At 52.6% G+C, this 13503-nt stretch overlaps 1 protein-coding gene across 4 annotated transcripts in view; it reads right to left on the minus strand.

Moving 5' to 3' along the window:
• LOC119174081 (solute carrier family 41 member 1) overlaps positions 1–13503 on the minus strand; it is a 331108-nt gene that overhangs the window by 39729 nt on the left and 277876 nt on the right. For 3 of the 4 annotated variants that reach the window (XM_037424875.2, XM_037424874.2, XM_075896245.1), the window contains one exon: positions 876–1024. The exons of the other annotated variant lie outside the window; for it this stretch is intronic. In XM_037424875.2, the coding sequence (XP_037280772.1) occupies positions 876–1024 (149 nt within the window). The remainder of the gene's footprint in view (positions 1–875; positions 1025–13503) is intronic. 4 annotated transcript variants of the gene reach the window in all.

The raw sequence follows: 13503 nt of genomic DNA on the forward strand, positions 1-13503 counted from the left end.
CAAGTCAGGACCTGACAAGCCTCGCTGCTGAATGGCCCCGCTCGACATTCGGTGCCACTGTCTAAAAGCCCCACTCATCATTTACTGCAGTGTAAGCATCTGCATCCAAGCCACTGCTTCCTCCTTGGTCATTAAGCCGGCCGCGAGTGCAAATGATCCCAAGAATGCAGAGAAAATTAGACCTATCTACACATGACAGCTACCCAACCTCAGTGGTCATCGAACGCGTTATTCGGAGGTAGCAAGTTCGGATCCTGCCCGTCGGGTGTTATGTTTTCGTACACTTTATTTCTTCACAATTACATTACAATTACTTGAAAGGACATCTGTTATGGTTATCTTCGCATAATTGTCTCTTATTTTTTATAATGCTGTGTGTTACAAAGAAAACGAGCAGTTAAGTTCAGTTTTCTTTCCTTCATCAAGTATACGGTCTAGATATGAGTTGCACTTTTTTATAAACAGATTACGTGTTGACATGTTCGAAGTCATGCTTTCACGCCACTGCGCATGATTAAAAGCTTATTTTTCTTCACCTTTTGCTGTCGGTATACAGTCCCCTGTATCCGCTGTCTCACTTTTGTTCTTTTTTGAAGTATTGCGCCAGCAATAAGATGTTTAGAAAATCAAGAACCCTAAGTAAAAACACCACGATGGGACCTCTTTTGTGCTGTGTTGCTTATTTTACAATATTTTCAAAATGAGTTGGAATTTCTGACTCCAACGCGTGAAAGAAGGGCATCAGGATCATAGAATTCCAATTAACTCGTGTTCAAAATTCGTTAGAGTTGGGCTTCAGAACCGGATACCAATTTTCATGCCGCTTATCACATGCATTGTGACCGGCTTTCTGATAAGAGCACAAGCCGACGCACCAGCACGATGGAGGCGACCAGGTAAGAGAACACCAGTGCCACGGTGAGCCGAACGTGAGCGTCGCTGATCGCGAAGATGAGCAGCACGAAGAGCACGTGTCCCGGAATGGAGAGAAGCAGCAACAGCTGGGACACCCGTGCTTGCCGATCTGCGGGGAATAAGTAACTCAGTACTGGTTGCTCCTGTCACAAAGAGGACAATTTCTAAAAGAAAAAATACATGCATTATATAAGCACGAAAATTGGGGGATCCTCAAGGTTAGCCTTTAAGTGTTCAATACGACAGCATTATGGAGTCCCAAGTGTGTCCTCTTAGTGCATACTTTGTATTATATGATGTTAACCGAGAGATTAAAACTGTGGAGGCTTTTATATCTACCACGATCCTCTCAGCGTTCTTGGTAAAGGGATGTAATACATCATGACCGTGGCATCTGCGATTAGTTCCTTCAACGACTCGTTGCTAAGCGTCTGTCTCATTCGGCGCGTTTCTGAAAAGGGTATGTGCAATTACGTCAACACCAGCACAGCCCCAACTGATTACCCGCAGCGTCGGTGATGTACTTCATAGCTTCCATCTGTACCAAAAAATCACAGCCTATGCATGGAGTGAATCATAATGAGTGGGGCAAAGCGTCCATCAGTCCGTCCATGCTTACATCCGTCCATCAGCCCATGCTTCTGTCCGTCTGCCTGTCTGTGCTTGCGTCCATCCGTCCGTCCATGCTACCGTCCGTTCGTTCGTCAATGCTTCCATCGGTCGGTCCATCCGGTTGTACCTACGTCCATCTGTCCATCCGTGCTTCCATCCATCCATGCTTCCGTGCGTCCGTCTGTCCACGCTTCCGTCTGTCCATTCGTCCCCACTTCCGTCCGTTCGTGCATACTTCTGTCCATCTGTCCGTCCATGCTCACGTCCATCTGACTCTGCCTATCTGTCCGTCCGGCAACCATACGACATCGTGAACTATACGAAGGCCCCTAAGACCATATAGTTATATTATTTCCAAGCACATACACACAACGCCCTCTATTGACCTATTCATAAACTAGAGATGGCTACATACCACTACTCTTACAGAGGAGGGAACGACCCACAGCCTAAAAAATCACAGCATATCCACGCAGTGCATGATGATGAGAGGGGCGAAGCATCCGTAAGGCCGCGTTCACACTGAGCATTCCGGCCGCCGAAAGTGCTCCGAATCCGGTTCAGCGGCGGCGAGATCCACCGAAACGGCCCTCTCCGCTCTGATCGCTCTCGGACCAATTTTTGCGGCTTCTGCCACCGAATCGGTCACCGCGGACCAATAGGAGTGCTAGTCAAGAAATTTTGAAAAATGGCGGCCAAGCCCTACTCCCTTGTTATGCCGCAGTGCACGTAACTGAATGTTGAAACCAACGGGAGTTTAACCTACTCTGTGCCTACTTCGCGTCCGTATTTCGTGGAAGAGGTGATCGAGCTTGCTGTTGGCGTGACCGAGCTTGTTGCGGTCTTGCAGAGAAAAACGAACCCACCAACGCCGCTGGATTTTCTGCTCTTCGTGCATTACAAGACAGCCACTTGCCAGCAAAGTAAGCAGTACTGTCTTTTCTTGCTTCTTGCGTACGAGAATCGTCAAAGTATACACCAGCGGATATCGTAGTAGCGTTTGCGAGCCGCGACAACAGGGTGACAGCGCATCCATCCCGCGTTCGCCCCGTAGTAGAGGGCATACTCGGCGGCGCGGGGCGCGTCCAGTGCGAACAACGACGCGTTTCGGTGGCAGGGGAATTTCGGTCGCTGTAGAAAGTGGATGTTTCAGTATGAACTAGGTATAAGTGCGTTCGTTTTTGCTTCCATCCGTCCGCGCGTTCGTTCGTGCGTCCGTTCGTGCATATGAACGCCCGTATGTACCTGCTTCCGTTCGTGCGTTCGTCCTCCGTGGTGCATCCACCCATGCGTCCGCCGACCTGTGCGTTCGTCAATCTGTCCGTCCGTGAGTTCATCTATCCATGCGTTGAAATGTCCATCCGTCCGCACGTCCATCTGTGCGTCCGTCCATCCGCCCGTGCGTCCGTGAGTCTATGTTTCTGTCCATCCATCCATCCGTGCGTCTGTACATCTTGAGAACACTCCAAGCACAGCCGTCTCACATTTTTTCATCGTATATTCATCATGTCGAAGTACCGCTATCCAGCCGATATTTTAAGGACTGATTGAGAGGTGGCACGGCCGGACACGGGTAGCGGCAGCCACACGCTCTATTACGGCCTGTGCTTCTTGTCAAGTTCCCATCTTTCATCGCCGCTATTTCATGACAATGCTGCCAAGCCCTCCTTTAACCTGGCCAAAACCAGAAGGTTACGCGGAGTGAGTTTAACGTAGCAACCTTTTTTGGACAGATAGTGCTCAAAGTGCGTCCTTTTGCTACTATTTTTAAATGCGAAGCATTTCTTAGCGAAATTTGGCGACATTGAGCGTATCTTTCTATCTATCTATCTATCTATCTATCTATCTATCTATCTATCTATCTATCTATCTATCTGTCTATCTATCTATCTATCTATCTATCTATCTATCTATCTATCTATCTATCTATCTATCTATCTATCTATCTATCTATCTATCTATCTGTCTGTCTGTCTGTCTGTCTGTCTGTCTGTCTGTCTGTCTGTCTGTCTGTCTGTCTGTCTGTCTGTCTGTCTGTCTGTCTGTCTGTCTGTCTGTCTGTCTATCTATCTATCTATCTATCTATCTATCTATCTATCTATCTATCTATCTATCTATCTATCTATCTATCTATCTATCTATCTATCTATCTATCTATCTATCTATCTATCTATCCACCGACGACCTACCGTTCACCAGCGGGCCAGCGCAGCGTGCCGAGGAAAACCGACGTTTGGCGCACCCCTGACCACCGCCGACTGTGCTACCACTGCGGCGAGGCCGGGCACACTTACAACCTTTGCCAGTACCGACAGATGGGACTGCGTGGCTTCGCCGTCGATGCACCACGTCCACAGCCAGGGGAACGGCCACGTGACATCGCCGACTACCTGACAGGAACTCAATGGACACCCCGAAGTCCTTCCCGTTCGCCGTCGCCCAGCCGCCGCATGTCACCGCACCCCCGGCAGTACTCCGGCTTAACGCGTGGCCGGTCCTAGCCCGTATCCGGGAAACTAAGGGCAGCAACCGGTGGAGGTGCGGTTGCTGTGCGACGAACTACCGAAGATCCTCCTCCGACGACGACGCCGCGACGGAGCTTTTCGAACACAACGCCAACCAGGCAAAGCCCTGACGGCGAAAGCTCACTTACCGAAGGTGGCCTGACGACGCAACATGGAAACAGCGGAACAAGCCGACGCAGCCGTGACCCGACGCCACGCCCTCACTGTAATGCGAGACGGCGTACTAGTGACCTCGACGTTCTTGTCGACGGCCACAGTGTGACCGCTCTCGTCGATACTGGAGCCGACTATTCTGTCATCAGTGGGTCGTTCGCCGTGAAGTTAAGGAAAGTTAGGACAGCTTGGAAAGGCCCTGAAATCCGCACAGCCGGAGGTCATCTCGTGACGCCTGCAGGAATCTGCATAGCTTCAGGAATCTGCAAATACGGCCGTTAATGGTGACTCTCGCATAGCGAGAGTCACCATTAACGGCCGTATTTATCCTACAGACTTCGTAGTCCCACAGCGTTGCTCGAGAGATGCCATCCTTGGCATGGACTTCTTATGCCTCCATGGTGCTGTCATCAACCTAAAAACAAAGTCGATAACGTTATCCACAGAAGAAGCACTACCGCCGCGCACGCCATCAGGACACCATGCCTTGAATGTGCTGGAAGAACAAGTCACCATTCCGCCTCGCTTAAGCGTCATTATTTCAGTCGGCGCTCCTAAATCTCCTGACTTGGAAGGCGTCGTTGAAGGCAGTCAGCATCTGTTGGTCACCTGAAATATTTGCGTCGCAAGAGGGATTAATTGCAGAGCTGTGGGGAGGCAAAGCAACAGTTATGCTCACGAATTTCAGCAATGAGTACAAATATGTGAACAAAGGAACAATGGTCGCATACATCGAAGAAATTGTCGAAGCCACTAGTGCTTTCGCCCTCGCCGATTCTGCGGAACCTTCTCAGAGGAACCGAGCCCCTCCCATAGCTTTCGACGTCAATCCCAGACTTCCGAACGATAAGCAAGAACAGCTCAAGGCCCTGCTCCTGCAATACGAAGATTGCTTTTCGTCGTCATCGAAAATTCGGCAGACCCTAATCACGAAACATCGCATAATAACCGAAGAAAATGCCAGACCACTCCGTCAGAGTCCGTACAGGGTTTCGACGCGAGAACGTGAGGTCATGAAGATACAAGTTGATGAAATGCTGCGGGATGACATTATCCAGCTGTCCAAGAATCCATGGGCCTCCCCCGTGCTGTTAGTGAAGAAAAAGGATGGGACCCTACGTTTCTGCGTCGATTATCGCCACCTGAACAAAATCACAAGAAAGGACGTGTATCCTCTCCCACGAATAGACGGCGCACTTGATCGGCTCCATAACGCCAAGTACTTTTCGTCAATAGACCTCAAGACTGGCTATTGGCAAATCGAAGTCGACGAAAGAGATCCAGAGAAGATGGCGTTTATAACACCGGACGGCCTCTTCGAATTTAAGGTGATGCCGTTCGGCCTTTGCTCAGCGGCTGCAACTTTTCAACGCGTTATGGATACAGTACTGGCAGGATTGAAGTGGCAGACTTGCCTTGTGCACTTGGACGACGTCGTCGTGTTTTCCTCGAGTGTCGACGAGCATCTTCGGCGCCTTGAAGCTGTACTTCAAGCCATCAAGACGTCCGGACTCCCACTGAGGCCAGAAAAGTGCAGGTTTGCGTATGAAGAGCACTTGTTTCTGGGGCACGTTATCAGCAAGTCTGGAGTTCGTCCCGATCCATGGATAACAGCCGCCATCGCCGACTTCCCGCCGCCCACTGACAAGAAGGCCGTGCGCTGATGTCTGGGCCTGTGTGCCTATTATAAGCGGTTCGTGAAAAATTCGCCGGCATCGCCGATCCTCTCACTAACCTTACCAATGCCGACGTGGAGTTCAAGTGGGAAACGCCACAGGAACACGCTTTCCAGGAGCTTAAACATCGCCTCCAGACGCCTCCGTTACTTGCCCATTTCGACGAATTCGCCGAGACAGAAATACATACTGACGCAAGCAGCGTAGGTCTTGGTGCCGTTCTTGTGCAGAGGGCTGACGGACTTGAAAGGGTTATTAGTTACGCCAGCCGATCGCTATCCAAAGCAGAAGCAAATTATTCCACAACAGAAAAGGAGTGCCTCGCCATCATCTGGGCTACGTCGAAATTTCGCCCCTACCTCTACGGCAGGCCCTTCAAAGTTGTGAGCGATCACCACGCCTTGTGTTGGCTAGCCACCTTGAAGGACCCTTCAGGTCGCCTCGCACGATGGAGCCTGAGACTTCAAGAATATGACATTACTGTCATTTACAAGTCCGGCAAAAAACAGTCTGACGCCGACTGTCTCTCTCGTGCGCCTGTCGACCAACCGCTACCCGACGACCCGGATGACGACTACTTCTTGGGAACGATAACTACCGACGACTTCGCTGAACGACAGCGGGCTGACCCGGAACTTAAGGCCCTAATAGAATACCTCGAAGGCAGGATCGCCGAAGTCCCGAAGGCATTCAAGCGCGCACTTGCGTTGTTCTTTCTACGAAACGGTCTTCTACAAAAGAAAAATTTTCACCGCTTCGAGCTAAGTACTTCTTGTGGTACCTTCAGCTCTGTGACCAGAACTCCTGCAGGCCCTGCACGACGATCCGACGGCAGGGCATTTCGGTGTTTCTCGCACGCTCGCGAGGATACAAGAAAGGTACCACTGGCCACGTCTTACCACTGGCGTCACTCGTTAAGTGAGGACATGCCGCGACTGTCAGCGACGCAAGACACCGCCGACAAGGCCGGCGGGACTTCTGCAGCCAATTGATCCACCTTACCGACCTTTCCAGCAGATTGATATGGACCTACTGGGGCCGTTCCCGACGTCGGCTTTCGGAAACAAGTGGATAGTGGTAGCTACCGACTACCTCACCCACTACGCCGAGACAAACGCCCTGCCAAGAGGCAGTGCATCCGAGGTAGCTAAGTTCTTCGTCGAAAATATGGTCCTACGTCGTGGCGCCCCGGAGATTCTTATCACCGACAGAGGAACGGCATTCACTGCCGACTTAGCTCAAACGATCTTGGCATACAGCCAAACAAACCACTGCCGGATGACAGCGTACCACCCACAGACCAACGGCCTCACCGAGCGGCTTAACAAGACAATCGCCGACATGCTGTCAATGTACGCCGATGTCGAACACAAGACGTGGGACGGCATTCTTCCGTACATGACCTTCGCATACAACACGGCGGTGCAGGAGACGACGCAGATATCTCCATACGAATTGGTCTGCGGAAGGAGCCCGGAAATGACGCTCGATGCCATGTTACCCAACGTCACCGACGAAGAAAACCTCGATGTGAGCGAGTACCTTCAACGCTCGAAGAAGCCCGACAACTTGCGCGTCTCCGTATCAAGAATCAACAAACGAGCGACAGCCACCGTTGCAACCTTCTGCGACGCTTCGTGGAATACCAGCCCGGTGAACTTGTTTGGGTGTGGACGCCGATATGCCGACGTGGACTAAGTGAAAAGCTTCTGCGACGGTATTTCGGACCGTACAGAGTGGTTCGACGTCTCGGCCCACTTGATTACGAGGTTGTCCCCGACGGCATCACGAACTCTCAACGACGCCGATCGCGACCTGAAGTCGTCCATGTCGCACGCCTCAAGCCGTTTCATGCGCGTTAACAAACTGAAACAATGTTTTTTGTATTATTGTTGTATCGTAATTTATTCATTGTACTTTCTTGCATTATTATTCTACCTTCATCTTTAGTTAAAGCATTGGGTCGATGCCTTTTTTCAGAGGGGGGCAATGCCACGTTCCATTTGCCAAGTTTTTGTTATTGTCCCAAATTACCACACGATCCTCAGCGCAAACCGCGCCTTCAGTTTTCGAGAAGGTTCCGGACCGTAGTAGATCATTTCGATAAGATCACGCCCACTGTGCGAAGGGTACAGATTGTCCTGGAGCCTACGCCACCGCCAGCGATAACGTTAGAACATTCGACGGCAAGGGTATAAATGCCGACGCGCTTCGCCGCTTGTCAGTTGTTGATCGAAGGCCGACGCTCCGTTCGCCGCTATCAGTCCGAGACTGCTATCTGTGCAAGACTGCTGCTGTATTTAGACTTTCCGTTTATCGGGCACAGGTTCGCCCAAATAAACATTGATTGATTGATTTGTGGGGTTTAACGTCCCAAAACCACTATATGATTATGAGAGACGCCGTAGTGGAGGACTCTGGAAATTTTGACCACCTGGGGTTCTTTAACGTGCGCCCAAATCTGAGCACACGGGCCTACAACATTTCCGCCTCCATCGGAAATGCAGCCGCCGCAGCCGGGAATCGAACCCGCGACCTGCGGGTCAGCAGCCGAGTACCTTAGCCACTAGATCACCGCGGCGGGGCCCAAATAAACATTTAAATCCCAACACGAAGTCTCCTGTCTTCAGCCACGTCACGACCCCGTGACAATATGAACCTTCCTTATTTGTGCTTTGCATATCATGGATTCCCACTTTTACGTGGGATCTGCCAATTTTTTTAGTAAGCATCATAATCGAGGCAAAGTTTATTGGAGATTAAGTCACCGATACTCGTCTCTGTTGGTTAGTTCATCAAAAACCACTATTTTTTGTTTATGATTCACATGCGTGGGTTTACTCCTCAATTAAAAATAGTGTGCGCGTGCCGCTCTTTTGGTCCGGCGGTAGAGGTGCCTACCTACAACTCTAGTTTACTAAAAGTGTTGAGTGGCATGACCGCGCCTCGCCTCCTGATCTCTTTCGCGTTGCCCGCAGCGACGGTGCTGCAGTTGAATAGTACTGAAAGAGCCGCGCACTGCGTGCAGGAACTGCTATGCGCTTCGGCTCCTCCGTCACGCTTTCTTGATGCAGATTTCTTCGTACCTGCCAATAATTCATGTCTAGCACATGATGCCATCGCCCTAGAAGTGTGACACGCCAATCTACTGAGTTTGAGCTCCAGAAAAGCCGTTGTGAGAGATCTAAAATAATTCAGAAAGGGTGTGCCTTATACTGATGTATTCTGTTTTAACTCTTTCTTCGTTGGTTAGGCGTCTACAGTATTCAAAATAACAGCCGATTTATTGGAATCTATCTATCTATCTATCTATCTATCTATCTATCTATCTATCTATCTATCTATCTATCTATCTATCTATCTATCTATCTATCTATCTATCTATCTATCTATCTATCTATCTATCTATCTATCTATCTATCTATCTATCTATCTATCTATCTATCTATCTATCTAGCCGCCTACGCCCCGCCGTGGTGGTCTAGTGGCTAAGATACTTGGCTGCTGTCCTGCAGGTCACGGGATCGAATCCCGGCTACGGCGGCTGCATTTGCGATGGAGGCGCAAATGTTGTAGGCCCATGGGCTCAGATTTGGGTGCACGTTAAAGAACCCCAGGTAGTCAAAATTTCCGGAGCCCTCCACTACGGCATCTCTCATATCCATGTGGTGGTTTTGAGACGTTAAACTCAACAAATCATTAATCTATCTAGCCGCCTACGACATTTAGCTCTCCTGGCCGTTTTTTATATGGTATCACTACCAGATTTGGTACGGCATAACAAGACTGTATGGCGAGCATAAGTGGCTAGTCATACCATGACTCCCATGACATGCATGTAATGAACGTCATGATTTACATTTCATGGTCTTGCTGCTCTTGCGGTGGTTTCGTTCACATGAAATGTTGCAAAACTGGTATGATATTGTTACGGTGCATCATCGACAGGAGCAAGCGTGGCACTTAGGGAAGATGAAGAAGACGCCTGTGCGTTAGGCGCTTGCGCGGGAGGCAACTCAGCCATCTTGTTCGGCTGCCGATTCTCGGTGGACGCTGTCCTGTAAGCCAAGACCTCGCCCCGTCACATTTGGTGGAAGTGCTGGGCAACCGCCTCGCAACGGAACTTCGCAGCGGCCGACGTTTGAAGGGTCATTCCACAACGATGACGGAGAGTACGGCGTCTGCATCTGCTCCTGGTGTTCCTGCAGCCGGAGATGATGCGGTAATTACATCTCCTTCTGCGACCACAACCTTCGCGCTCGAACCCCCGCGGGATCCTGGCACGTTCAGCGGTTCCGGCGATCCAGATGAAGTTGACGTTGAAGATTGGCTGGCAGAGTACGAACGTGTTGAACACGCAAATTTTTGTAGTAGAGCTTAGACTTTCTGTTTTTTTCTCGTGCAGGGCTCGAGTTTAGTAATTATCGAGTATAGGGACAATTGGTGTCAGAAAGGCATGGAGTACTCGATACCGATGGGACCCGACTCTTATGCTGACAAACCTGTTATTATATCTTAGGGGAACCGCCAAATCGTGGTATGAGAACCATGAAACAGAACTTGGGAGTTGGGCAGTGTGCAGGGAGAAAATGCTGGACCTGTTCGGAAAGCCGATTGGAAGAAAAATGCCCGCGAACAAAATGCTCGCGTCTCGGGCGCAGACCTCGACCGAGTCCTACGTCTCCTATATAGAAGATGTGTTGTCGTTGTGTCGCAAAGCCAATGCCGAGATGCCGGAGGCTGACAAGGTCGGGCATATTCTTAAGGGGATTGCGGATGACGCATTCAACCTCCTCATCTGCAAAAATGTTTCTACAGTGGACGCCATTATAAAAGAATGTCGGTGCTTTGAGCAAGCGAAGAGCCGGCGGATTAACAGCGTGTTTACCCGCCTTCCGAATACGGCTGCAACATCATCTTGCGAAGACCGTGCAAAAACACAGCCACCACCTCTAGATTCATCGGATCAGGTGACCCGAATTGTACGGCGCGAACTTGAAGTCATTGCCTCTGCTCCGGCTCACACCGCTGCAAGTGACACCACCCCACTCACTGCTAACATGGTTCAAGCCATCGTCCGCCAAGAAATCGCCAGCATAGGTATGCTGGCGATTTCTTGCTGGCGAGGTATGTGCGCTTTGCCCAGCCCGCAGCGAGCTTCATGGCGTCCTCCCTCGTCCTATCACGAGCAGCAGTTTACGGCCCGATCTCGTGACCCTGCTGCGTGGACAACCATCGACAATCGACCAATTTGTTTTCATTGCCACCGTATCGATCATGTCGTCCATTACTGCAATTACCGCTGGTCCTCGCCACCTCGGACTTCATCGCAACCTCACTACCGACAGGACAGCACCCGCTTCGCATCTGCCGCGCAGCCTTCTCCGCAAAACAACTACAGAAGGTTCAACAGCCGATCTCCGTCACCGCATGGTCATCAGTCGTGTTCGCCTCCAGGACGTCGCCAGTCGTCTCGCTCACCGCAGACTAGCAGGCCGTCGTCCCCATTCAACCCCGCTCCTGCCTACCCGGAAAACTAAACGGTGCAGCGCCCGGAGGTGACGCTGCATTTTCGACTCTTTCCACAAATCCTCTCTTGACACTTCCGACGAGACAAAGTTTGTTAGACGTTGCCGTTGACGGTGTGCCTATTTTTGCCCTTATAGATACTGGAGCGCACATTTCTGTAATGAGCGCGAACCTTCGCCGACGCCTACATAAAGTGCTCACGCCTGCCGCTTCCCGCAAACTTCGTGTCGCTGATGGGAGGACCCCTGATGTTCAAGGGAGGTGCACGGCCCGTGTGTCCATTGCCGGTTGTGATGAATGAACAAAACAACAACGACGGAAGTGCCGGGCAAGGCGCGTGTAATGTGCGCGTGAGTGTCAGCGAATCAGCTGATGACCTGTGGTGGCCCATAGAGGTGGCGTGCCACGATTGGTCCACGGGCGACCATCACGTGGCAGTGAACTTTGTGGCTGGGGACGAGCCGAAGCAGCGGCAGACGGGAGACAGCGGGCCGAAGCGTCGGACGCAGGCGAGCCAGGTTCCGGCCAGGGAACGCGGCCGTCCACGCTGCTGCCGTCCAACCACCAGCTGGGGCGGCATTGCCGGCACGAGTACTGCATCTCGGGGCGCGGCCTGGCCTGCTGTTCTCTTTCTTGCCGAGGACATCGCGGATCTCGACGAGGCGTCTCCACGGTCAGCCGTTGGACACAGAGATGAACGTGGCCTGGCTAATGGTCACGGTTGCGTCGAGCATCGCGTCTCGGCGCACGCTCTTCGCTGGACGGGCTGGCCATGCCCCGCATGGAGCATCGCGTCTCCGATGCGGGTTGACTGCTCCGTGGCCGCACCCATGCCATCAAGTGCCGGTGTCACCAGAGCGTCGCACATCGGCAAGGGACGAAGGGACGAGCGAGACGTTCTGGCGGGCGAGACGCGGGAGTGCGCACCGAGGAGCACGGAGCCGGGCGAGGTTCAGGGTGGAAGAGGATCCAGGTGCCAGGGGAGTTCTGGCTGAATCGAGGATCGCCGAGCGGTGCCGAGCCGTACCGAGCGACGCGCCAGACTCGGACGTGGGCCGCGAGCTCATGAGCTGCAGTGTGCACCCGAGGGTACCTGGCGGTGCCCTGGCCAAGAAGGAACGCGGGAAAAGGAGCTCAAGGGTTGAGGCCGCGAAGGCAGACGGGAGACAGCGGGCCGAAGCGTCGGACGCAGGCGAGCCAGGTTCCGGCCAGGGAACGCGGCCGTCCACGCTGCTGCCGTCCAACCACCAGCTGGGGCGGCATTGCCGGCACGAGTGCTGCATTTCGGGGCGCGGCCTGGCCTGCTGTTCTCTTCCTTGTCGAGGATATCGCGGATCTCGGCGAGGCGTCTCCACGGTCAGCCGTTCGACACAGCGATGAACGTGGCCTGGCTAATGGTCATGGTTGCGTCGAGCATCGCGTCTCGGCGCACGCTCTTCGCTGGACGGGCTGGCCATGCCCCGCATGGAGCATCGCGTCTCCGATGCGGGTTGACTGCTCCGTGGCCGCACCTATGCCATCAAGCGCCGGTGTCACCAGAGCGTCGCACATCGGCAAGGGACGAGCGAGACATTCTGCCGGGCGAGACGCGGGAGTGCGCACAGAGGAGCACGGAACCCGGCGAGGTCCAGGGTGGCCGAGGATCCAGGTGCCAGGGAAGTTGCTGGCTGAATCTAGGATCACCGAGCGGTGCCGAGTGATGCGCCAGACTCGGACGTGGGCCACGAGGTCATGAGCTGCAGTGTGCACCCGAGGGTACCTGGCGGTGCCCTGGCCAAGAAGAAGGAACATGCGGAAAAGTGAGCTCGAGGGTTGAGGCCACGAAGGCAGAGGAAGCGGTGCGCCGCTCGAGTGGATGAGTTCCTGGCAGCGTTCTTGAGCCGGACGTGAGACCCGTACGTGTCGGCCAGGTCTAGCTCTGGTGTGTCTGTTCAACGTCCAAGGCCGAGACCGGCCGAACGGCTCCTGCCTGGGTGGAGTGGCCGGGAGCAGGTTCGTGGGCGAGGCCTACCAGGTGTGGTCCTCGTGAGCCATGGCCTGATCCTAGAACTCCGGAGTTGCGACCCTGATTGCTGGGTTAACCGCGACGTCCG

The sequence above is a fragment of the Rhipicephalus microplus genome, chromosome 5 (genome assembly GCF_043290135.1).
Source record: "Rhipicephalus microplus isolate Deutch F79 chromosome 5, USDA_Rmic, whole genome shotgun sequence".
Taxonomy (NCBI): Eukaryota; Metazoa; Arthropoda; class Arachnida; order Ixodida; family Ixodidae; genus Rhipicephalus; species Rhipicephalus microplus.